This window comes from Lepisma saccharinum, chromosome 11 (genome assembly GCF_977018435.1).
Source record: "Lepisma saccharinum chromosome 11, izLepSacc3.1, whole genome shotgun sequence".
Classification (NCBI taxonomy): Eukaryota; Metazoa; Arthropoda; class Insecta; order Zygentoma; family Lepismatidae; genus Lepisma; species Lepisma saccharinum.
In genome coordinates this window covers 60,703,640-60,726,964 of record NC_139239.1, presented here as the reverse complement: position 1 = coordinate 60,726,964, position 23,325 = coordinate 60,703,640, and the positions used below count along the sequence as shown (strand labels likewise).

Sequence of the window (23,325 nt, the reverse complement as noted above, 5' to 3'; positions counted from 1 at the left end):
ATCCCGGGCACGCTACCCCTCGATAAAGCCGCATTTTAAATATAAATCTTGTGTGTGTAAACGTTACCTGTTACCTATGGCGCTACGGTTCTTCTGGATGCTGTCCTCCCTTCTAATCCCTGGTCCTCCTGCAGGTCTTCTTCCTCCCATATTTCCTCCTAGCATCTTCTTCGGAATCCGGTGTTCATCCATTCTAGCTACGTGGCTAGCCCAGTTTTTTTGGTCTGGTTTTTGTTCTTTTAAACAACGGAAGATTTATCTAATTTCTTTCAAATACGTTCAACCAACTATTATCTTCAATTTTGTCTCATATCGCCTATGCCGCGGCTCTTCTATTAGTTAATATTGAAACCAACAGATGGCAGAATGCGCGCACTATGTTGCAGAACCTTGTAGATGATTCGCTTACTGTGCTGCCATCTGTCAGGGGAGAGAGAAACTCCGTGTGGTCTATCCACAGCTTGCTGGATCCCGTTCGCTCGTTCAGCAGGCTGTGGAGAAGCATGTTCGTGTCCCACCGACACCCTGATCGACTACGAGAAGCAGTGGCTGAATAATTGCAATTTTTCTCGGGGCTGGTGATATCTCCCCCAAGGTAATTCAAGGTTTATCGTTAATTTTAGACGTCAAAGTACTGCAATCTTGTCATGGACATGCAACCGGAGAAAGAGTTCCCCCTCATCTCCTATTGCAAATAAAACCGTGGATGAATGATGATTTGGTGAAAGAGATAACGGAAGATAAATCCAAGCTTTACGCAGGGGTCAAATCAAGGATCCCTAGCGTTTAACGTATTGAACGATCGTCACTGCACTGTCAGCTTACACGTGAGCGGAACGGCCGTAGTGCCTACCCGAAAATTAAAACCCGAACCATGTAGATCACGCTGGTGCTGATTATGTGCTTGCTGTACACGCTCTTGTGGCAGTGTAGAGAAACAGCACTGAAGAGAATAAACATCTTGCTACCAAAGCTCCATTTTTGGACCGTTTGCATGACATAACCTGAGAGCAGGTGAACCTAACCACGATAAGCAATGCGGAAAGCCTTGTTCCACTATGCAGCTCTCGAACACGTTACAACTAAATACCAAGGACCTGTCACGGCTGTTGGTGACGACTCTGGTATGTTCTCTCCAATGGCTTAGTGGCAACATTCTGGTCTTGTGATAAAAGGGCCCCGTGTTTGATCCCTATTGGATTGGAGGGCGGTACTGTATAAAGTGAACTTTAAAAACTGACAAAGGTGACAACTTTGTATAATACAGTCTGTTGAGTTGCTGCTCGGGTCGTCAATACAGACTTGTCAACCATAATTGACTTTAGGATTTGAGACTATGAATAATTTTAAGTGGTAAATGCTGTAATGTATCATCAGCATAGAACTTCTAATAAAACTCTTTAAACCCAACTATGCTTTATTCACCCAGATATCCATCGATCTTGGAGGTTTATAAATTATCATATTCCTCCAAAATTATGCTAATTGCTTGTCTCTATTTTTACGATTAGATGTTCAATTGTTAGTTCAATGGATACGTGGCCATCAGCGCCATCTGTTGATCTAGTGTTGATTTACAAGATCTTGGCTACGCAAACTGAATGTAGCACAAAAATGGTTATTTTCTAACCTCTGCATATTGCAACATTGTTGTTTTACATTTCGGTGATAACTTCACGTTTTGTTCCCAGCATTACGTCGTGCGTACAACAAAGTTAAAAATGTCAGTTGTGCGTTCTAGTAACGGGTTCAGGGGCCATGTTCATCCTAGTGAACAAACAAAAGAGGCTCGCTTTCGTTTCAATCCATTCCATTTCCGCCTGGCATCTTGCCCTTGCCTCCTAGAAGTCAGAACGGTCGTGCAAAATTATAATGTAGCAGACGGGCGATCATGGTGGATAACATCACTTAATCAATCGTTAGAAGGCAACCGGACGTCTTACGGACTTTCTGCCCTCATTTGTTCCTTTGGAATAATTCTCCGGGAAAATTCCAACAGTAGTATTCTCTGAAAGAGATCATCCTGGTCATTGTCATTATGAAATGAAAAGGTTAATTATGATTATACGAATAACCAGTGGCGTACGCAAGGGGGGGGTTTACGGGGTTTAAACCCCCCCCTTGAGCTTGTGAAATATTTTGAAAAATGCTGAAAAAAATTAAATGGCCAATTTTTCCAGATCTGGGACAATAATATTACTATTACTACTTCTAGTACTACTACTACTACTACTACTAATAATAATAATATAATAATTTGAATTATTATTTCCATGCAGCATGGAGAAAAGCACAGCATTCCAAACACACGCGTCTTTCAGTGATGTCTTGAAAACAACCACGAGTTTATGAGGTTAGGTTAGGGTAACTATGATTTAAAAGAGAAAAAAAGTTGTTTTCTATGGACCCGTTCCGAAAGTCGCACGAGTTTAACGCGTTAAACGAGTTATGGTAACTGGCCGTTCCATAAGTGCTTCCGTGCGTTTCGTGAGTTTCATTATGCTGTCCCAAAAGTCGCATTCCGTGCGTTTCGTACAAGAACGAGATTCACCAAACGCACGGGCCAGGATACTGGTTTGTTCCGTGAAAATCGTCTGCTCCTTGCAGACAAAGCGCGTGCTGATGGATTCAAACTGCACTAGTTCGGAATATGTATTATAATTTTAACAGATAGCGATATGAAGCACCATGCACAAGATAAGTATGCCTTGACCGTTCTTAGAATGTGATTAAAATGAGTAACAGTGGCCATAATAAGAGTCTATTTTTGCCATAAGGACATACCTTCCGCTGACGCCATGCGGAAACTTTCTCTAAACAAAACGCTGCGCCTGCGCTTTCGCCTAGCGTGTCCCATAAGTCTGTAAAATAACTGGTTTCACCAGATTCACGAGCCCAGTTATTTTCGTTGAATGCGTTCGTTTCGTTAAGACTTTCGGAACGCACCCTATCTCAGTTGCAACAATGGGCGCCTCCAGGATCACTCAGCAACCCAACATTGTTGAGTAGCAAGAACCCTGGAGGCGCTTGCTACCTGGTTGTTGAGAAGGAGCGACCGCGGCTTCACTCAACATAAAATTCTCTCGCTGCCTGCGGTCAACTGTCGTCTGCAAGTCTGTGGTAGTCTGCTTTGCAACATGGCGCGGCGGAACAAGATGCGTGGAGTGAAAAGTATATACTTGCAAGTTTGATTATGTAACCCAAGTGCACCTCTAGGTCGCGCATCCGATAGATTTAAATAGTAATAACTATTTCGCCACTATATTCTCGGAGAATGAGTCATCTGTCAACGGATAATTATGCACTGGCTTCACCTGACGTATATTTAAAAAAAATTCCAACCGAATAACGCAGTTAAAAAAAAGTAATGAACCCAAGTAATGAACATTAAGTTTTTTTTTGGCAAAACGGGTGAGCATGCTCTTGCAAACACGTGTCCAGCTTGAAGTCGAGAGCACCTTTTATGTCGCTACCTAAGTTCATGATTCGAGTTCCGGTATAAACATGGATGTTATTTGATTGATTTAATTCATTTTACTCTGAATTTTTGCCACTTTTGGCTAATCGCGAAGATGAGGATGAGTGATGATATGGTGAAGGAACACTCACAAGGAACAGCATGCCCAGGCCGGGATTCGAATCGGACCCCTGGCGTCGTAGCGCGATGTTTTAATCACTCCGGGATGTTATTTGTGAATGTCGAGTACGTGTCCAGCTTCTTTTTGCAAGAAAAATTGGCAACAAGTATCGAGGCTATTTCCTATGTGAAATATATACTTTTTAAGGAAGCGTGATATCAAAAAATGCATCGTTTAGGAAGTGTGAAATTTGAAAATCCATTGGAAGGAGGGTGGTATTACAATAACTTAAACGATGATCATGCAAAGTTAATCACCAAGACAACTAAACATATTGTGGCATATTCATGTATGAACGCCAGTTCGTACCTGTTTATTTATATTGCTTTAATTTACATTTTCTTTTGCAGCTACGAAAGCATAATCAGTAATTCATAATTTAAACTATATCAAACATTATTGCGTGAAAACAACGTGATTTCTTATGGACACAACATCGTTATACAATTTTGCACACATTTTGCAACTTATACTCACTGTTTAACATTTCTGTTCGTAAGCCGACCTCCGTGGCTACCACGCCAGGGTCACAGGTTTCAATCCCAGCCTGGGCGTTCTTTGTGAGTGTCCTTTCATCAATTTCATCATATCATCACCCGTCCTCATCTTCGCGATTAGCCAAAAGTGGCAGGAAAGCGACGATAAAAAACAAAATTACTGTTCTTAAATCATATTTATTATTGTCCTATTAACAATGGCAGATTGATTGATTTGTTTTATTTTACTTTGCTTTCGTGCCAGTTTTGGTTAATTTGCAAAGATGGGAATGAGTCATGATATGATGAAATTGAAAGGACACTCACAAACATTAATGCCCACCACGGGGGCCTATTAACAATGGTATGAAACTATTTAAGGAATAATGATCTTATTTCAAAGCACATTCTCGAAATTAATCTTTGTTTCACTTATAGTGTAGCGTATGTTATAAGTGTTTTAACAAAGGTTTACAACCAATAAGGTCACACGCACACAAAAAAAGCAGAGTATTGTGTCGAACTTGCGCTCCTATACGAAAATAATCTTTAATTTAAACATACTTATACAGGTATATCCTTAAATAAAATTGGCCACAACCTTTCTGCGGTGGCTCAGTCGGTAACGCGTCTGACTACCATGCTAAAGGTCCCGGGTTCGATCCCCGGCCGGTTCAAATCCGGGAACTTTTCTAACGGTGGAAGCGGCCCCGGCGCCCACCCAGCGTCGAATAACATGGGTACCTGGGGGAAACCCTGGGGGGTAAAGGCGGTCAGGGGCGTGATGCTGATCACATCACCCCCACTCACGACCGGATCAAGAAAGTGTGGGGCGTTACCCCCACACCCCCTATACGCCTTCATGGCGTGGTGCTATGCACAGGGGAACACTTTACCTTTTTTTTTTTTACCTTTCTACACTCAGTGTCACTCCTCCATGGCCATTACGTATTATTTTGGTCGGAGAAAGAAAATTGTAACCACAGAGAATCTGTTGTAGCTAACCAAAGTTCTCAAATCAGGAATATCAAATTTCCCCCCAATTGTATCTCTAGTCACAGATCTAGATCTACTCATGCTTTACTTCGAGATTAACCACACACGTTCATTGGGAAAATAGCATCCGATATATATATGTCATCATCCATTCATAATCCATGAATAGTGGCACTGTATTCAACAGCCCAATACGTCCTGCCATTTTCGCTGCAGACGCCACAAGGCAACGCAATGCGATTTTCGATTGTTATCGGCTGGAACGTCGCTACTTCTCAACTCTGCATCCAGGAAAGGCCATAAAACTGTGTGACGTAGTAGGTCAACATTTGCTACCATGTTGAGCGATCCTGGAGGCGCCCAATGTTCAACACACTGGCGTACGCAGGATTATTTTTTTCGGGAGGGCTGGAATAGTAAATGTGGATAGCAAATGGCTTTGATTTGGAGGGCAGCTCGTTTGAATGTCTCTCTTTAAAATGTCTCACCTTGTTGACTAGAAAATTATTAAAACGACAATAAGCTTAACTATTGTAAAATGTTCTGTTGGTAAGAACAGCGAGATAATCCAGATGTGAATTATCGAGGACATTTATGTGGGGAAAAAGCCGGAAAAATTTCAACCAATTTCGGGAATCGAATCCGGATCTCCCGCGTGATTGTCACTTGTCAGACGCTCTACCGACCAGATCACCGCAGCTCCTTGGATGAGTTCCATACTTTGATTATTTCAATTTATTTTAATATATTTTCTTGTATTTATGGATCTTCTTCACCCTTGAAATGGCTCCCCTCGTTGACCAGACAATTATTTCGTAACAAAGAAACAAAACAATGCTCCCAGGATTTGATAAAAATCGAATGACTAGAAAGTAATTTCGTTCTATTGTTTTCATAAATACTATATTTATGTAGATCTCTACTACTTAATAGTAGTAGTAGTGGTATTTGTAGTATTATTAGTATTAATTCAGCTAATTAATTAATTATAAATATTATTAATTAATTGTGATTATTATTATTTAATTAAAGTATAATAAAAAATGGTAGTGTGAATTTGGAAAAAATGTTTTAGAAATAACACCCCCCTTGATGAAATCCTGCGTACGCTACTGCGAATAACTGCACGCAGCGTTTGGCGAAGGAAAAGTTAAGGCAGGCTTATGAACAGAATGCCATCTGTTGAGTAGATTTCTAAGTAGCGTACGATTTTGAAACTTTAATACTGTGTTAAAATCTGACTTTCAAAACCGGAACCACACTGTCCCGGGAATCTCTGGAGCAAGGGAACGAAAACAAGTCCTCTACGCTAGTAAGACTAGAGGGGGTTCAACAAATGAACGTGTGAGAGGGCAAAACGCGGCTGCAGTTACCAACCGTTTGCAGCAGCGCCTAGTGCTTTGCTCCGCCCACTCGCTTCCTCCCCTTCTCTACCGTTATGCTCGGCCTTGCTCCACAGCTTCCTGAGATCGTGTGTACTCAGTTTTACTACTACTACTACACCCAATGGCGTACGCGGGATTTTTTCGTGAGGGGCTGGAATTGAAAAGGTGGATAGTACATACTACATAGCTGCTTTCTAGGGGGGTGGAATACACAATAAGATATTTCATATTTATCCCGGGTTCGAATCCGGCTTTGGCATGGATGTTTGTGAGTGTCCATTCATCAATTTCATCATATCATCACTCATCCCCATCTTCGCAAATTAGCCTAAAGTGGCACAAAAAAGCGAAGTAAAATAAAGCAAATCTATAAACAATAAATCAATACTACTACTACTATATCTGCTGGCTTACATGTACTGCACCCAGTACTATACCGCGTTTGGTAGAACCTGTCCCGCTTCCCGCGCTAGGGAGCACTCAACAGTTTCGGTGTCAATGAGAAACGAGGAAAAAATCGTCTGCTGGGCAGCGAGGAGCGAATGAAAGCCAGAAGAGAGGCGTTTACGTAGACGCTGTTGCGACGTTGCGTATTTTAATTGGCTGCCTGGCTTTGACTTTCCCCAGCACGGAAACTGTTGAGCGCTCCCTAGCGCGGGAAGCGGGACAGGTTCTACCAAACGCGGTTATAGTACTACATCCACCATCACCAACTACATCTACACCTGCAGAACATATATCGCGCATAAAAAAGGAAAAAAAAAGTATTTCACACAAGAGTGAGCTTCAATTTATATTCAAATTTGTCTTGAATGCGATATTTTTCATGAAATTTATCTTTTCCCCTTTTCATCCTAAAATTCGGCCTCAATACCTTGAGGAATTTCTCGTCATGTGGCAACACTGACAGGACGACCACCCTCTGTTCTATCGCCTAACAGGGGGGGGGGACCTTGTAATTATACCAACTTTGACTAATACATGAACTTTAATGAATGTGACTGCCTTCTCTTCCAACTCGCTTTCTGATAGCGATGTCACTTGTGAAGCTGTCAATTGTTTCTTCTGCTTCTTGTATTCTCACCGGGGCCATTAACCTACTGGTAGAATGCGTTCACTAACGGTCTTTTCTACTGTTACGGCGGCCGATCCTAATGCTCACAAGGGAAGTGGGGAGCGGGGAAGCGACCAATTCCAGCACGATAAGAAACGCAGCAGTCAGTAGAACGAGGTTCACGTAGTACTTCTTCCCGCCGGTCGTGTGTCTCGGCGCCACTGCTGTTGTCTGGTTGGTCTTCCCTTGCGAGAACTAGGACAGGCCGCCGTAAGAGTGGATAAGACCTATAAGTACCAAGAAGCAAACTTCCACCTCAGGCTGGTACGTATCTAGAAATATATTTCGGGGGAGGTCTGAACCAAGTGTCTTACAACAATAATAATAATAAAATATAATTATATTAAATTAATTAAAATAGTATTAATTTAAGTATTCAAATTAATTAGTATTATATTTAATTAAACTAATATGTAAAAAGACGGTACCAAAATTTGTAAGAAAATAAGAAAATGACTGACGTGGCAAGGAAATTATGCCAAATGAATAAAGAATTGAATATTTATTGAATATCAAAAGAAGATGTTAGATCCAGTTGACGAAAAGTAAATTTCCTAGTAATATTTTATGAATAGTAGTAATACATTTTGCATAAAACTTCTTTGGTACTGTCATTCAAGTCCTATGATCACAATGTAATCCTTGCCTTCCAATCAATAAGTTGAGCGGAAATAAATGACCCTCGATTACTTTTAGTACTTAGTAAGTCTTTCGGGGGGGGGGGTCCGGATCCCCTGGACCCCCTCCCCTAAATACGTCCTTTACCTCAGGGTCAATAACAATGGTCATGTGTCTCTTTCAATCTCGTGGGGGGGGGGGGTTGTGTTAATTTAACTGGATATATTTTACGGGGGCATTTCTTTCCTCCGTTTCATATGCCTATTATATATACAAGCTATTTTATAAACTACAATACTAAAGAGAAACCGCGATGATCCATTGGCTAGGCCGTCAGACTGTTATGCGGAAGATCTGGGTTCGATTTCCGGAATGGGTCATCTCAGGTGGGAATTTTCCCCCATAATGTACCTCCATAAAGCGGCTCTGGAGGTCACCCAGCTTCTTATCAATGGGTACCTGGAGACAATCATGGAAGTTAAAGACGACTGGAGCGTGGTGCTGATTACATCACGTGCAGTATTGTCGAGATCGAGAATGTGTGGTGTCCTACCTCCACATTCCTTAGGCACGGTGCAGTGCGCAGGGGATAGATAGGTTTACTTGTTTTTTTTTTTTTACTGTTATTAACCTCCGGATGGCGTAATGGTAACTCTTGTAATCAAGGGCTTCCGGGTTCGATTCCCGATGGTGGCACATTTCACATTGAGTCAGATCCCACTTCATATGTAGGCCCATTCCCGATTACCCTACAGTTAGCACAAAGTGGAGTTAAAAACCAACTTTTTAACTTTTGATAGATTCAACTTTCTAATGTTCTTGCCAGGCTTTGACGTCCCTATCCCGTTTGTTGATTAATTGAAGCGAAATATAATGGAAAAGCAATAAAAATAAATAATCTTATTTATATAGAGGAGAAAGTCTAAATATTAGCGAAGGTTTAAATATGGGTTTTGGAGTTATCACCGTTCCCGGGTGCTGCAGCCTAACACACGCTATTGGAACTGGTTATCTGTCAAAGACAAAGGTTTCGGCACCAATTCGCAAGAGTAAGTAAGTGGTGGTTAGTTTTGGCCTTGGGCGCTGCTATAGAATTTGCGACCTCCTAAAACTTTTTGCAGGTATGTTTTAACTCAGCGTTTTCTGAATTCTCAACTGCTTTGTATAGGTTATGATATTAACGGTACATAAAACAAATGTGGGCTTTTATAATGCCATGATATGTTTGTGAAATATGTGCCGCAGAGAGCGAAAATAAATTGAAGAAGAAAAATAGCGTGATGATCTAAATATGGGCTATGACATAAGGTCTAATGTTGAGATCACATTTTCAACAAATATTTGGATGTTTTTCTAAATTTCGATTTTTCCCATTCCGCGTGATTTTAAAAACAACAGATTATTCATAAATATGAATTTTGTAATGTTTTGGCGATAAATGATTGTTTTTTTAAAAAAATTAATTTCTTTTTGTGATATTGCCACTAGTAGCCCATATTTAGACCACAATTTTGAAATACATCATTTTACCATTTTTTGGAAATTGCTTTAAAAAAATGGAGACCTTCTTTACTTTTGCATGCTATTACATTTAAGTACCTATTTCATAGATAAGCATTTTAAAGGCAGGTGCTGGATATATTAATTTTTTTCCTCAGAAAATGACAACATATTTAGACCTTTTCCCTAGTTATAACAGTGGGTTAGAGAAAAAAAATTATTAATTTTTTTGTTATGTTACCACCCCCTCCCCCACACACACATACTTCCTCTGACCTGTCATTCTTACTTCCACAGTGCCACTTACAAGCGTGGAAGCTAGCCAAACAGTGTCGTGAAGATTACATCGATTTGTCCACAGTGATTAAACCATGGAAGGTTGCCAGTTGATCAATGATAAAAATGTATCGTTATCCAAGAAATTACTGGACTCGCAAAGATTAAATTTAAACTGAAAACTGTTCAAACACCAGCCTAATGCAATGTAATTTATCTGCCTTGATTGATCTCTACGTACGCGTGGGCTAACAAGAGATTCTTTTCGTTGCTTGTCGATTAATCACAACTAATGCTCCAATGGGATGGACGTGATAAATAGCAGCTCAGAGTAGCATAAACTTTGTCGATCGGTTCGGTTCATCCAATGGGAGTCGACCAGTCACGTAGACCAATCAGTTTCTCAGAGACTACTAAAGCGAACAACCTTGCGATATTGGTATAGGGTGTTGTAAATATGATTGTATAAATTCATGTCATCGACTATTTATACGACAATATAAATATACTGTATAAGAAATGAAAAACAGTGTCATGAAGATTACATCGATCCACAGGCATCCGTAGCATAAAAATGATGCATTTGGTAATGCATTGAAATCCTGTAGAAGAAGATCCCAGGCTTTCTCCTCCTCTGGCGTTGTGATGTTTTTTTTTTTACACTGCATTACATCCTTGTACTAGTCAAGGATAAGTACATCTCTTTCAAATTAGAGAAGTTTGCACCCTGAATTACTTTTTTCTCCTACATGTTTCCCGTCGTCGCCTTGTAATCAAGGGGTCCCGGGTTCGATACCCGGTGGAGGCACATAGTGGTTCGGATCCCACTTTAAATTGTAGGTCCCGTCCCGATTAGCCTTACTGTGCGTAAAGTGGACTTAAAACACCAAATCAATCCAATCCAATCCTACATGTTTCCGCTTTAATCACACCACGCTACCTTATGCATCCTTGATTGTAACTTGTTTTACTTAAAAAGGGTTTAGAAGCCAAACTATCAGATATAACCTTACAAATGAATGTCGTATAAGTTGAACGGAATCTCGTGAACGTATTTTTTCGTTGGTGCAATGCAAATCTTTAAACCAACTTAATTTGGAGTAGATTAAAACTAAACTCGTTCATCTGAACTTCAAATCGATCTGTGATTGAACTTTTTGGCCAACTGCCTGGCAACCATCTAAAGGAGACGTCGTATACACAGCTCCAATGTACTCCCCCTCCTTAGTTTTCATTAAGATTTGCATATTTCGTGATGGACATGCAGACCTGACAATCAAATAACCGAGAACTTAAACGAATGCTGTTTTTTCAATCTTGCGTGATATTCCTTTTTTTAGCGAGTTTCGGCGAATATACGATTTTTTTTTGTCTACTCTCACAAAATTGCATGCCATCTCAACTTCGCCTTCCCAGAGGCCATGTTATCTGTTTCTTCGCATTCCGAGCAAAACGTGCATTGGAAATAGCTACGTTACGCAATGAAGCTTCCCCTTGCTCTGTTTACAGCAAGAGATAGAATCCCGAGTGCTTCTCCAGTTTATTTTTTAGCACAAAGCACAGACAGAATCCAGTTTATGCTTTCAAGTAGGCCAAGCAAAGATTAATCTTGGCTAGAATTTTGTCGGGAGATATCTTATTGCAACAAGTACTGCTTCTAAAGGAGCCTCCGAAATGGATTAGACGAAAGTGGATATTTTTTTCGCACGATTTGTTATACTTCGCTAGATATTCGTGCACTTGTAAACCATTCTACGATCGGACATCCTTGTTGAACTATGAATGAACCTTTCTGCCATGTGGAAACGGAGACAGAAAGGTTTCAGCAGGACGGCGTGATGAGCTCTGTATTGATAGGCCTATAGGGTGGATCTAGCTCACACAAGGAGGGACAGGGGGCACCTCCGCCACCCCGAGATATCTGGGAAGAGACAGTGTAATTCGAATGGTTACATTTTATTATAAATAATACTTGGTTTCTGTAACTTACAGGCTATAAATTAGAGCACTTACTGCCTTGCCATGTAAGGGTGTTTCATAAAGTGCGCAGTTTTTGAAAATGCAATAACTTAGCCAAAATTGCATGAAAGTTGACATTTTAATTTTTATTATTTTACACATTCACTACGATTTAATAATTGAAAGTGAAAAGTGTCCGGCATATGCCCGTATGCGATTTAAAAGTGAAAAATGATGTCTGGCATATGTCCACCTCCCTTTTGTAAGCAAGCAATAACTCGATCTGTGAAGTTCACCATGACTCTTGTGCAGACGTCTCTGTCGATTGAACCAATTACCCGTTGGATTTCCCTCTTCAATTCTGGGATTGCTTGAGGTTTGTTCATGTACACTTGTGACTTCACATAACCCCATAAAAAGAAATCACATGGGGTGAGGTCACAAGATCTCGGAGGCCACTCCTAATCACCACGAAGTGAGATCACGCGGCCAGGAAACTTTTCTTGCAGTAAGGTTATTGTCTCGTTGGTTGGCCGGCCCCCGTGGCAGAGGGGTTAGCACATCGCGCTATGACGCCAGGTTCGAATCCTGACCTGGGCATGGATGTTTGTGAGTGTCCATTCATCAATTTCATCATATCATCACTCATCCTCATCTTCGCAAATTAGCCAAAAGTGGCACGAGAAGCGAAGTAAAATAAAGCAATTCAATCAATAAATCAATATTGTCTCGTTGGATGTGTGGTAGGTAGCCCCGTCCTGCTGAAACCACATACTCACGGTATCTAGTTCATCCAGAGCAGGCCACACAAAATTTCTGATCATGTCCCGATAACGAGGATCGTTTACCATAACTTCATTTTCGTTATCATCTTCAAAAAAGAAGGGGCCAATCACACCTCCTCACCAAAATCCACACCAAACTGTGACACATAGCGAATGCATTTGTTTTTCCTGGATCACTCTGGGGTTTTCTTTACCACAAATGCGGCAATTCTGTTTAACAAAACCTGTGCCTCGTCACTGAAGATTACTTTTCTTTCAAAATTCCCGTCCTCTTCTTGTTTTGTCACAAACCACTGTGCAAAATTTCTTCGTTTCGCATGATCGGTTGCTTTGATCTCTGTAGCACCAACTAAACCTTGTAAGGGTGCATATGAAGGTCTTCTTTTAGTATTCGTTGCACTGAGAATACCGATATCCCCAACTGCTGTGAACGACGGCGAAGTGACTTCGCGGGGCTATCATTCACACTGCCTTGCACTACTGCAATGTTTTCATCTGGGCGACGACTACGTTTTCACCCAGGCGAATTTATGGTTGCAACTGACCCGGATATCTTGAATTTCTTCACCAACCTCCTAACTGTTGTTGCAGTGGGGGCATTGTTACGTCCGAAGATCGCGCGAAGATTACGAACTGTGTGCATACGACTCTTCGTTTCTGTAATGTGTTTTCAAAATAACGACGCGTTGCTCGATAGTGAACCGCTCCATGGCAACTAAACTGAACAAATGCCAAGAAATTGCTCAAGTAATAATCGAAGTGACCAGAGATTACGAAAATGATAAGAACAATGTTGCCAACCTTCAAACAAAAAAATTACAAGCAATTTAAAAACTGCGCACTTTATGAAACACCCTTATAACACCACAGGCATTAGAATCATCTTGACTGTTGTAGCTAGAACTGTGCGGGACGAAAATCTTTTGGTCGGGACATGGACTGTCGTTCTGGACTGAAAAAAATCGCCATTTCCGGTCAATTTCGGGACGAAATTTTCCGACGGGCGAAAATGTTTTAACTTTCCAAAACGATCCTTTGGAATTTCTAGACTGTTCGGAATTTCAAGAAGTTGGAAATCATTTCCCGAAGTCTGTATCTAAGCTTGAATGATTCACTCGTTGCCATTTTCAATTACTTGTTTATACAGTACCCTTTGACGCGAAAAAAACGTGGATCATAGGTGCCACGAAGGATGGCAGATTAAGTGGTCCTGTTTGATATCTATGCATCGTGATAAAAATACAAAAATATAAATAATTGTTCATCACGAAAGTTATAAATGCTTATGGAAAGGAAGCAAGGCAAATCCAGTTTCTATTTAAATAATTGACTCAAGTCGGAATTTGTCAACAGCGCCAATGTATCTTCACTGAATTTCAATTTTATAATTTGTAAAATAATAATAGGTTAATAATAATAATAATAATAATAATAATAATAATAATATTAAAGGTAAAATACAAGTTTTTCGGCTGAGGGACAAGTATTATGAAATCTTAACCTGCCCCCCCCCCTCCCTCGGAGAAAAATCCTGCAGGCGCCCTTGGGTCTAGCAGAGAAAGTTTCCCGATTCGAGTCCCGGCCTGCGCATGCGTGTTCTTTGCGAGTGCCCCTTCATAATTGTTTCTCCAATCGTTAATCTCCTCATTTTCACGATTGGTCAAAAGGGGAAAAGAAGCGATAAGTAACAAAAATATACAAATTATGATGTAACCCCTGCGCACGTCATGAATGTATGGGGGGGTTGTGGAGATAGACCTCCACACATGCACAACCTCGACCATTTGTGAAGGTGATGTGATCAGTACCACGCTTCGTTCGCATTTACTCTCCCAGGGTTTCCTAGGTTCCACTTATTAGAGGGTGAACCCCAGAGCCGCTCCTAGCAGGGATAATCCTAGATAAATTCCCATCTGCAATAACAGGGTCTCCCCGATGGCGCAGTGGTAGCGTCCTCGCCTTGTAATCAAGGGGTCCCGGGTTCGATACTCGGTGGAGGCACAAGTGGTTCGGATCCCACTTTAAACTGTAGGTCCAGTCCCGATTAGCCTTTCTGTGCATAAAGTGGACTTAAAACAACAATTCAATCAATCAAACCATCTTCAATAACCTACTGGGTCTGCCGCATGGCAGTCGGACGCTTTCAAATTCAGAACTAGTGGAACCTGCTCTCTCTCTCTCTCTCTCTCTCTCTCTTTCTTTCTTCCTCTATTTTCTATCTTTCATTTCTCTCTCTCTCTCTCTCTCTCTCTCTCTCACCCCCCCCACACACACACACACACACACACACACATATATATATATATATATATATATATATATATATATATATATTGACGGATAAGGGAGACATACTTGTACAAAGAAAAATGAGATACAGAAGCGAAGAAAAAAACAAAAAGAAAGAAAGATAGAACAGAGGACGCAAGAGAGAGAGAGAGAGAGAGAGAGAGAGAGAGAGAGAGAAAGGAAAGATAGAAAATAGAGGAAGAAAGAAAGAAAGAGAGAGAAAGGAAAGATTGAAATATACAGAAGAGCAAAATAAAAGGAGAGAGAGAGAGAGAGAGAGAGAAACCAGGAAAGATAGATAGAGTAGACAAAAGATAGAGATAAAGAGAAATGTGGAAAGAGAGAAATAGACAATCTTAGCGGAACAGAGTTCATTTGAATATATTTCGTCTTCTCTTGAGGACACACATGGACGTAACTTGGGACCTAACCTTGGGCTTAACTTTGTGGGGAAGGGACAGAATCCAACTTGGGACTTAACTTTCGGGGGCAGAATCAAACTTGGGACTTAACTTTGGGGGGCAGAATCAAACTTGGAACTCAGCTTTGGGGGCAGAATCAAACTTGGCACTAAGAGGTTAACAAAAGTATCATTAACGTTTAGTAGCCGGAAAACTTTGGGGGTCAAGTGCCCCCCCCTTTGCCCCCGCCAAGGTACGCCTATGAGTACAAACTAAGAAAAATAACAGACGAAGCCTCTGTGCAATACGTAGTAGTGGAATCACAAAAAAAAATAAGAAAACAGGATTTTAAGTTTGACACTTCAAATCTTACATCTGCCTCGCAAATAAACAAGAAAAGACATAAATTCACGTTCATATGCTTCAAAACACTATTCTGTTCTTCAGTTTGATGTCTTTCATGCACGTTCCCTCAGTCTGTATACAACAATGGAAAGATATTTGGAATTCATCCGTGAACAGAAAGATTTTGATTACACTCCCACATTCCGTACGATGCTTTTATCATTCTCCGCGAGTGTGTCACCATCACGTGACAAGTGTTCAATGCCCAAGCAACTCCCGTTCCAGCTGCACCTTTAAAGTCCGTGAACGAATGTGTGAGGAAATTCCTGATGTTCCATGTGTGCTCTGCATTTACACCCTCGTTCATTGTAATGTCGCAGTGAGGCTAAGTTGACGAGCAACTCCTTACCACTACGTTTGGGTTTTTATGTAGGGAAGCACAAAATTTCTTGTTATTCAATTTATAATCAAGTGTCCCCGGGTTCTAATCCCAGTGAAAATACTCTTGATTTGTAACGATTTGTGTGTATGTCTGTACACACCGTTCTGTATGCCAAGGGCACAGACATCATATTTTTTGTGGGGGGGGGGGGGGCGGGGGGCTGTGCCATATAATAACTAGAGCCCGGATCTTTGGGTGCTGCACCTACAAAAAATAATGTTGGACGCTTCCATATATGGAGTCTCACATCTTATACGTAGATAGCCATATAGACTCATTCCGTGGTACATTATTCCCCCTAATTTACACCTAAAACGCACCTAAACATGAATTTTTCACATATTCTGCCGTTTTTCATGGTTGCAGTGAGCGAATTAAAGTAAAAATGTACAATTATATGTAACGTTCTGTAAATGGAGGGAGTTTTTCTCATTCCTTTTGTATTCAGAAACCAGTGCCAGGGAAGATGGAGGGTAAAGACTCAAGGATTCTCTACTGGTGACTGTATATGTAATAAAAGTAGTATATCTTCAGTATATTCTCAGAATATTTTCTTTGCAGGTTTTCTGGATTTTTTTTTTGCTACAGGGTGTTCAAAAAGTTACGCAACCTTATGGGAAAACATTTCTTATTACATTTTTTTACATTAAGTGCTTGAAGTGACTGCCGTTTTGTTCTTCACACAAGTGGACACAGCGAACCATGTTGTTGAAAACCCTTTTCAATGTTATCTGTGAGATGTTACCAACACAGCTACGAATATTGTCTTTCAATTCCGGAATACTGTGCGGATAAGTAATGTAGATGGAGTCTTTAAGATAAACCCCACAAGAAGAAGTCTGGAGGCGATAATTTCCAATCTCCAAAAGATTATTAAGATTTCTTGTTTCGTTATAGGTGCTGAATAACCAGCATAAGGTTGCGTCACTTCTTGAACACGCTGTACCTAAATATGCACCTATTTTTTTCTTCTCATCTATACAGTCAAAAGTTTGCACCCAAAGATCCGGGCTATAATAATAACAAATAGAAATGCTGTGGATTCAGTAAGCTTTAAAAGTTAAAATTTGTGTAAAGGAAATCAGCTTTGTATACCCACCCATCTCTTTGTCATCTCCTGAAGCCTAACCTCACGGCTGTAATAGTGCAAAGTCTGAATGCGTGAAGAAAATAATAGTGCTACAAACGCGTTTATGAAATGCAGGTGAGGGTAAGCATATGGCATCTGAGTACTTTTAACATCACTGGACGATGCTTCCTGTGCTTGGGTGCAGGGACCAGGTGACTTCCAGCGATCGCTATCGTCTTATACAATGGCCTTGGCTCTTCCCACGTTCAGGGTAACGTTTTGCTTCATCCTTGTCTGCGAATCGCGAATGAATCTTGCCTGGTTAGAGAATGAAAGCTCACACACAGACGAGCGCGCGCTAAAATAACTTTGAGGATGGGGCTTGAACATTGCTACTTGACACGGGAACAAGTTTGTAATTCAACTCAAAGCATTGCTTATTCCTTGACTTACAGCGAGAAACGTTGGTTGCTCTCGATTTTGTCTAGAGTTTCAAAAAGCCTGTTTCTTTCCTGACCGTGTCTCGACAAAGTCCCGTAGAATCTTCTCTCGTCTCGTTACTTTGTCGACCTCCGTGGCAGAGTGGTTCGAATCTCAGGCTGACATGGATGCTTGTGAGTGTTCCTTGAATTTCATCATATCATCACTCATCCTCATCTTTGCAATAAGCCAAAAGTGGCAGTAAAGCGAAGTAAAATAAACCAAATCAAGAAATTGTCCCATTAAACTGCTCTCCGTACCAACTTGAACGATATAGCGCGATGTTGAAAAAAATATCGTCCAGGCGAATCAACTAGACGATATATCGTCACGATATTTTAGCGATATATATCGTGGAGACTATATATCACCGATATCACGATACGGAAAAATATCGTATCAGATGATATTTTCTTGATATATCGCAATATCAAATTTTCGGTATCGTCCAACCCTAGTACTAACCTTACTGTAAAGAGAGCGACAAGGGCATAGTAAGAATCCTTCGCGGCCTTCTTTTAAATGTACCATCCCAGCATTTGACGAAGTAACTGAGAAAAACTACGAGAGAACCTCAGGCAGAACGACCGGACGAATTTTTCACCATTAAATTACTCTTACAATGGATCTTTTCCAACCCAAAAGTACATCCCTCGGGGAAAGTTACCCGTCATTCTTTTTAATCCACCTGCAAAAGTATTGTTTTCACTGACCTAACGTTCTGGGAAGAGGTGTTAGGTAAGATACTAATTACAGCTTGGGACACAGAAACGTAAGTATAGTCTGGGGACGAGGATAGGGTCTTTGATGTCGACTGGGTTCATCTGCATTGTCTGTCCCGGAATCTTATAAAACGAGCATCAAGACGCACAGGCGCCCTCCCCTCTGACCCCAGGAGAGGTGAACACCCATTTGTATCGACCTCGCCGTGGGAAGAGCTAATTTTCCAAAGCCCCAAGGGCAAGAGTCGAGAAAACACGAAGGGACTTTGAAGGCAGAAAAAGGGGGAAACGCACTTCCTGCGTCTCGTCGACATTAGCGACTGTGGTAGTCGGCCAGGTGGTCGAGCTGCTGTAGCGGAACTGTGAAAAAGAAGCCGCCATGTGAGAATGTGTTTATAGTGCACACAAGTACAAGAAGCTACCGTGGTGTTTCCATTATTCTCTTTGCATGTGTGAGCTTGTGTGAAGTATAAATACTATGGCGTCTCGCCTTTTGCTGACGGCGCCTTTCTCCGAAGAGTAACGTGGAAAGTTTAATTTACAGTGTTTCAAGGGGAATGAAGAATTTCCCGCGTTTGTGTCAAGAAAGGACGCCCCCGCGGTTGGGTACAAGCGGGATATCCGTTGTCAAGTGCAGTCATTGCACCGGTTGAAGCTCGTGGAGTCTTCTGAACAGGCTGGTTGCACCATTGGCGTCTTACGGTGTTTCCAGGTTTTGTGAACAGACTGGATGCACCAGTGGAATCTTACAAGTTTTGTGAACAGGCTTATTATTCCCAAGAACAACAGCCGCTGCACCAGTGGAATCTTTCGGCGTCTTCCAAGTTTTTTTTATTTATTTATTTTTAACAATCTTACTTCTCTTAAGAACAACAGCCGCTGCACCAATGGAATCTTATGGTGTGTTGCAAGTTTTGTGAACAAGCTTACTATTCTTGAGAATAACAACCGCTGCACCAGTGGAATCTTACGGCGTCTTACAAGTTTTGTGAACAAGCTTACTATTCTTGAGAACAACAAGCGCTGCACCAGTGGAATCTTACGGCGACTTACAAGTTTTGTGAACAAGCTTACTATTCTTGAGAACAATAACCGCTGCACCAGTGGAATCTTAGGGCGTCTTACAAGTTTTGTGAACAAACTAATCCTATGGAGTTTTCCTTAGCTGTGTGAGCATCGGTTATAAACAACCTGCTAAAACGCATATTTTCATACCCTTGACCCTCCCGACTCGTGTGGACAACCCGATGAACTGACATCCCTCAATCGGCATGCCAAAAGTGGGCGGATTCAGAGACTAATAACCTTTGACCTGGTTTAAGTGACGTGATCTGCGATAACGCTGTTATGTGATATGTACGATGCTCAAAAATTTACAGGGGGCGGCGCCAACTGGAAACGAAAGCGTGTGCAGACGGCCGAATAGCTTCCGAAGTGGTGTCCTCGAGGCTGTGAAAATGCGAAGCGGGCAACTTTTTTGCCTCGCATAGGAAGCGGTTGAAGGAAACTGGGAGCGCCAAGAAGGGCCGATAGGAGCCTCCGTTTTCTTGGCAACCGCCAGTGTCCAGTGTGCGTGTGTGTGAGTGTGTCACGAGCATGGCGTGCTGAGGATTCTCTCCTCGTGTGGGACGTTCCTTTCATGCGTACCGGAGGAGCAGACGAGGAGGAGGAAAGATGCTCAAGTTCTGTCCTGGTGGGCGCCGGAAGGATTACGCGGTGAGTACGTTTTCTATGCCTCTCTTTGTTGCTTTCTCCTTCAAGAGAGCGAACCGTGTGTTTGTATTGGTTATTCAACGTCACTTTCTCACTGCCCCCTTGTGCAAAACTTTAGGGGGTGTTGAGGAAATTTGTGAGTATATTGGCGTTGGGGATGTGTGGAGAAGCCACTGGGCGCAATAAATTATTAGGCAGGCTGCTAGGTAATTTCATCAAAAATGTACTTAACAAAGCACCATTGGAAGCTGAGCGCTGACGCTACCGTTTGTTCCGGGTTCGAGTCCCGTCATGAACGTTTTTTTTTGTGAGTTTCCCTTCGTCTTGTTGTAAAGGAGTCAAGTACAAAATGCTTAATCAAGTTATTAAGAGTACCTTAAATCCACTCTCCCGTGGTTGGCAACACTCCTTTGTTTATATGGGGTGTCAATATGCACCAAAGCATAGAAAAATGATCCAAGATCCTCCCCGATGGCGTAAGGACAACGTCGTCGCCTTGTAATCAAGGGTTCCCGTGTTCGATACCCGGGGGAGGCACAATGGTTCGTAACTAAACTGTAGAGACCCAGCCCCGATTAATCTCTCTGTGCACAAAGTGGACTTGAATCAAACTTTGTATTTTACTTGGAGATGATCCAAGAGTGTGTCAACAATGCTAACCGACATTTGGTCCTTTATTTGGTGTACTCGTATATGGAGCAGAATTACTTTGTTTTAACTAATTTAGTGATCCTTGGGTGCGATTTGTAATAGTTTGTACAAAGCTCAATGACGTTATGTGTGAGTGGACGACATCTTGTCAGTTGGGGGTTTGTTTCTGCAGACGTTATTGTTAAGCATCAACACCACATTGGTTACAAGGACAAGATGGGGGGATGGCATTTGCCCCCCTAGACCCTACGTCATAGGAACTATGTATTAATCAACCTCATCTTCCTCTCTTAGGGGTCGAACATATTAAATGAACATTATACGAATTCGCCACTGAAGGTTCCAGGTTCGACTCCGGCCTAGGAATCAGTGTTCTTTCGTGAATACCCAATCATCATTCTTCCTCATAGTCGCAATAAACAAAAAGTGGAAGAAAAGAGACAAAAAATATAGAAAAAAATACAAATTATTCAAAACATGGCCTATTGACCATGAATTGTAAAAAAATTGCTGATCATCTTAACTTGGTAGCAACTTAAGGTCTGTCGAAACTTCGTTGTTGTTTTTTTTACGGAAGCATGTGTTTTAGAATCTAAGTGTCCCATTCTTATTGCCGGTGACTGTACAGTCACCCTGCCGGGTTGTAACGATTCTGTTGAAAGTCAATGTATTCATTACAACCCTGCTGTGTCCGTGACTGTACATGTAAATGTAAGATTTTAATGTTATCAATGCTACTTTCATATTTTGAATTGGTTCACCAAATATTAACCACCTTGCAGAGCGTTTCATGGCTCTATTAAGTATGTTGTAATGTTAATATAAACATTTGATTCAATTGCTATTGCGCCATCGGTTAATTTAATAAATAGTCTATGTAGTGATTGGCTAGTGCATTTTAGAATTGAATTAAATTGGTGTTTTAAGTCCACCTACAGTTTATAGTGGGATTCGAACCACTGTGCCATGTGCCTCCACCGGGTATCGAACCCGGGACCCCTTGATTGCAAGGGAACGACGCTACCACTTTTCATTTTCATTTTTTATTAAAGGAATACCTACCCCTAAGCAGTAGTATTCCCTGTTTTTTCACTTCTTTCTCAATTGCTCGGTTTTTCTGATTTTGAACATTGCTCGGTTTTCCTCATTAGGACAGACACAAATATCCATGTCTTACCCGGGATTCGAACCCGGAACCCCTGGCATCGCAGCGCGCTGTGCTAACCACTCCGCCACGGGGGTCGACAAACCACTGCGCCATCTGGGAGGCCCGAAGTGCATTTTAGAGAATGATACTAGCAACGTTTGTCGTCAGAGTAGATTTTCAGGTAGTTGGCCATTAGTTGTTGCCATGTCAACAACAGCACCCGTTATCAAGGCTGCGCTCTATAATTATAATCAGCCTTCTGAAGGAGTGGAGCAGCGTGTTTTTGTTATCTGAACCCTTTGGCATCGACAGTTATTCTAAGCGGAACTACAAGAGGTCAGTATTACGGCAGGAAATTCGCAACCAACTTACCGTTTTGTTACCATTGTCCACCCGCTATTCATTAACCGGACTATGAGGCAAGTATGGTATCGAAGAGTTCGTTTGTGGGATAATGTTGGTTGGCACAATTCCGTCCGTTAAATCTCAATCTCGACAGGGAATACGCGATGTTGTCTGGAGTCTGAAAAAAATATATAGATACAAAAATTTCAAACCACACAAGGTTTCTTGCACATTGAAAAATCCAAGCTTAATAGAGACAAGATTTTTTTTTGGTGCTACTTTACTCGCATTTCGCTTTTATTTCCCCTCAAAATTCGCATTTATGAAAAGCGTATACTCAGCATAAAATGATTAAGAGTTCTGTCAATACTTTCTCTTAACTTTGTGTACTCACTGCAGAAATTGTGTTAAATTAATTAATATATAACTCCTAAGGAATTGAAAGAACCATGATTAATTTTGCACAAAAGAGATTGTCTGTTCAGCGAGATAGATATGGAATTTTATCTCTTCATTGCAGGACCAATTGTTGGGTTGGCTGAAAAATGTAAAATGTAGAGATACAATCGCCTTTTGTTGTAAACCAACCTGATAAACAGTAATAATGAACTTGCATACGATAAACGAGTTGTTTGAATTGTTGTTTTAAGTCAACTTTATGCACAGAAAGGCTAACCGGGACCTGTTACATGTATGACCATATCTTGTCAGTTTGGAGTCTGTTTCTGGAGTCGTTCTTGTTAAACATCAGAATGCATGCTGGCCATAAGAACAAGGGGACATTTGCCCCTTCCCCCTCCCTGTAAACTGTTACATGTTTGACCATTCAACAGATTAGCGGGCAGAAATTTTCTCAAATAACGTCATAACAAACTAAGGAAGTACAAACATAATAAAATCTGTGATCTTAATTATTATTATTATTATTATTATTTATTATTATTAAAGTAGGGTTACAATTAAGCTTACATTTT

The 23,325-nt window shown here is 41.2% G+C and overlaps 1 protein-coding gene across 9 annotated transcripts in view; it reads left to right on the top strand.

Moving 5' to 3' along the window:
- LOC145994848 (uncharacterized) overlaps positions 1-23,325 on the top strand; it is a 448,153-nt gene that overhangs the window by 217,501 nt on the left and 207,327 nt on the right. The window contains exon 1 of one of the 9 annotated variants that reach the window (XM_083131234.1): positions 18,846-20,211. The exons of the other annotated variants lie outside the window; for them this stretch is intronic. Coding sequence (XP_082987360.1) covers positions 20,170-20,211 — 42 coding nt within the window. The 5' untranslated portion in view covers positions 18,846-20,169. Of the gene's footprint in view, positions 1-18,845; positions 20,212-23,325 lie in introns of those variants that run through there. 9 annotated transcript variants of the gene reach the window in all.